This window comes from Trypanosoma theileri (assembly GCF_002087225.1).
Source record: "Trypanosoma theileri isolate Edinburgh chromosome Unknown TM35_Tth_24_V1, whole genome shotgun sequence".
NCBI classification, from domain to species: Eukaryota; Euglenozoa; class Kinetoplastea; order Trypanosomatida; family Trypanosomatidae; genus Trypanosoma; species Trypanosoma theileri.
The window spans coordinates 119,501-120,891 of NW_021639866.1; the positions used below are offsets into that span (position 1 = coordinate 119,501).

The 1,391-nt window shown below is 45.7% G+C and overlaps 1 protein-coding gene across 1 annotated transcript; it reads right to left on the reverse strand.

Annotated features, from left to right (window-relative positions):
* Window positions 1-2: 2 nt before the first annotated feature.
* TM35_000241450 (surface protease GP63) lies at window positions 3-1,382 on the reverse strand (the record flags this gene model as incomplete). Its single annotated transcript, XM_029027557.1, has 1 exon — window positions 3-1,382. A coding segment is annotated over one exon (1,380 nt), but the record flags the coding sequence as incomplete, so codon positions are not given.
* Window positions 1,383-1,391: the final 9 nt, after the last annotated feature.

Genomic DNA, 1,391 nt, shown 5'->3' on the forward strand with positions numbered 1-1,391 from the left:
ACCCCTGGATATTGTGACAGCGCATTGGTGTTTGCATTCTCTTCTCCACTTGGTGAGGTCACACCTGCAGCGGCAGCAGCCTGAGTGTTATTGGAAGTTGTGGAAGAAGTAACAGCAGTAGTATCCCTTCTGCTGCGTGAATTAATAGTGGTACCGTTATTTCCCTGATCTCCCTGCACAGATGTGTCCCCAAATGATGCGGATTCTTCTGCCGTTGCTGCTGGAGGTCGATTAACAACAAATGGAACATGACTGCTGCCGTTGTATGCGATGGTACACACCTCATCGTACTTGGGGCACTTGATCTTACCGCTTTCGAACACAGAAGATTTGACATCGATTGAGGAACCTTCGGAACATTCTGTAAATGTGTTGCTACCCTTGTACTGCACCTTAACTGTTCGCTTCTCATAGTCACACAACACCCGTGCACACACACCATTCTGGTTCAAAATTGCACTAGCAGCGTCGCCCTTAACTGTCAGTTCAGCATCCAGACACCATGAATCAGGTCCCATAATTGATCCAGGGAGTTTAACGGTATCAGTCTTATTATCAGTACAAAGAGCAAGCGGCAGATATACAGTTTTGTTATCAACATCAACAGAACCATAATTCTCAGTTACTCGACAAATGTCTTTATTCTCAAGATACATACTGGATGGTACATGGCAAGAAGAATACGCAATGCGGTCTGACGTGCATCGAAAAATCGTTTCATTACAGAAATATTCGGGATACCGTACTTTATTATTCTTCTCCATGCACCTTTCCTGAAGAAAGTCACATCCACTCTGATTCCCCCAGCTCATTTGTTCCTCCATTCCCCAGTTTGCCTTGTAGTACTGCAGATCCTCAAATAATGCCATTGTGAGTGCTGTGTAATAACCGCCGTTATTGAAGTACGACAGGGCCATCAACTCATCCTTCGCAATGCGCCTTGCCCAGTGATATTGTGTACCGTAACTGTAAACCTCTAGTTCCATTCCCTTCAAATTAGAACAATTGTAGTGTTTTTGTGCTTTTTCCACTGTCTTTGTGGAGCTCACCACCTTACGTTTCTCGCCACGGAGCTCCACTTCGGTCACAATGCCTTTCTTCTCCATCTCTACAAAACTGAATCCCAGTGCGTGTGCAATCTCGCGTGCAACACGGCGAACATCAAACCGAATGCCATCCTGTAATTGGGGAACGTAATTCATTGCTCCAACGATTGGACGACCCGTTGAATTTTCCACGGCACAAGTAACACCAAACGGGTCTCTGGTACCGGCTGCCACGTAGAGCACAAAGTCAGCATTCTCAACACCCTCACTGCGGTGCTCATCAGGTACAGTGAAATATTTGCAATCATTATTAACTTCAAACGGGGGAACCCTCAACTTTCCACT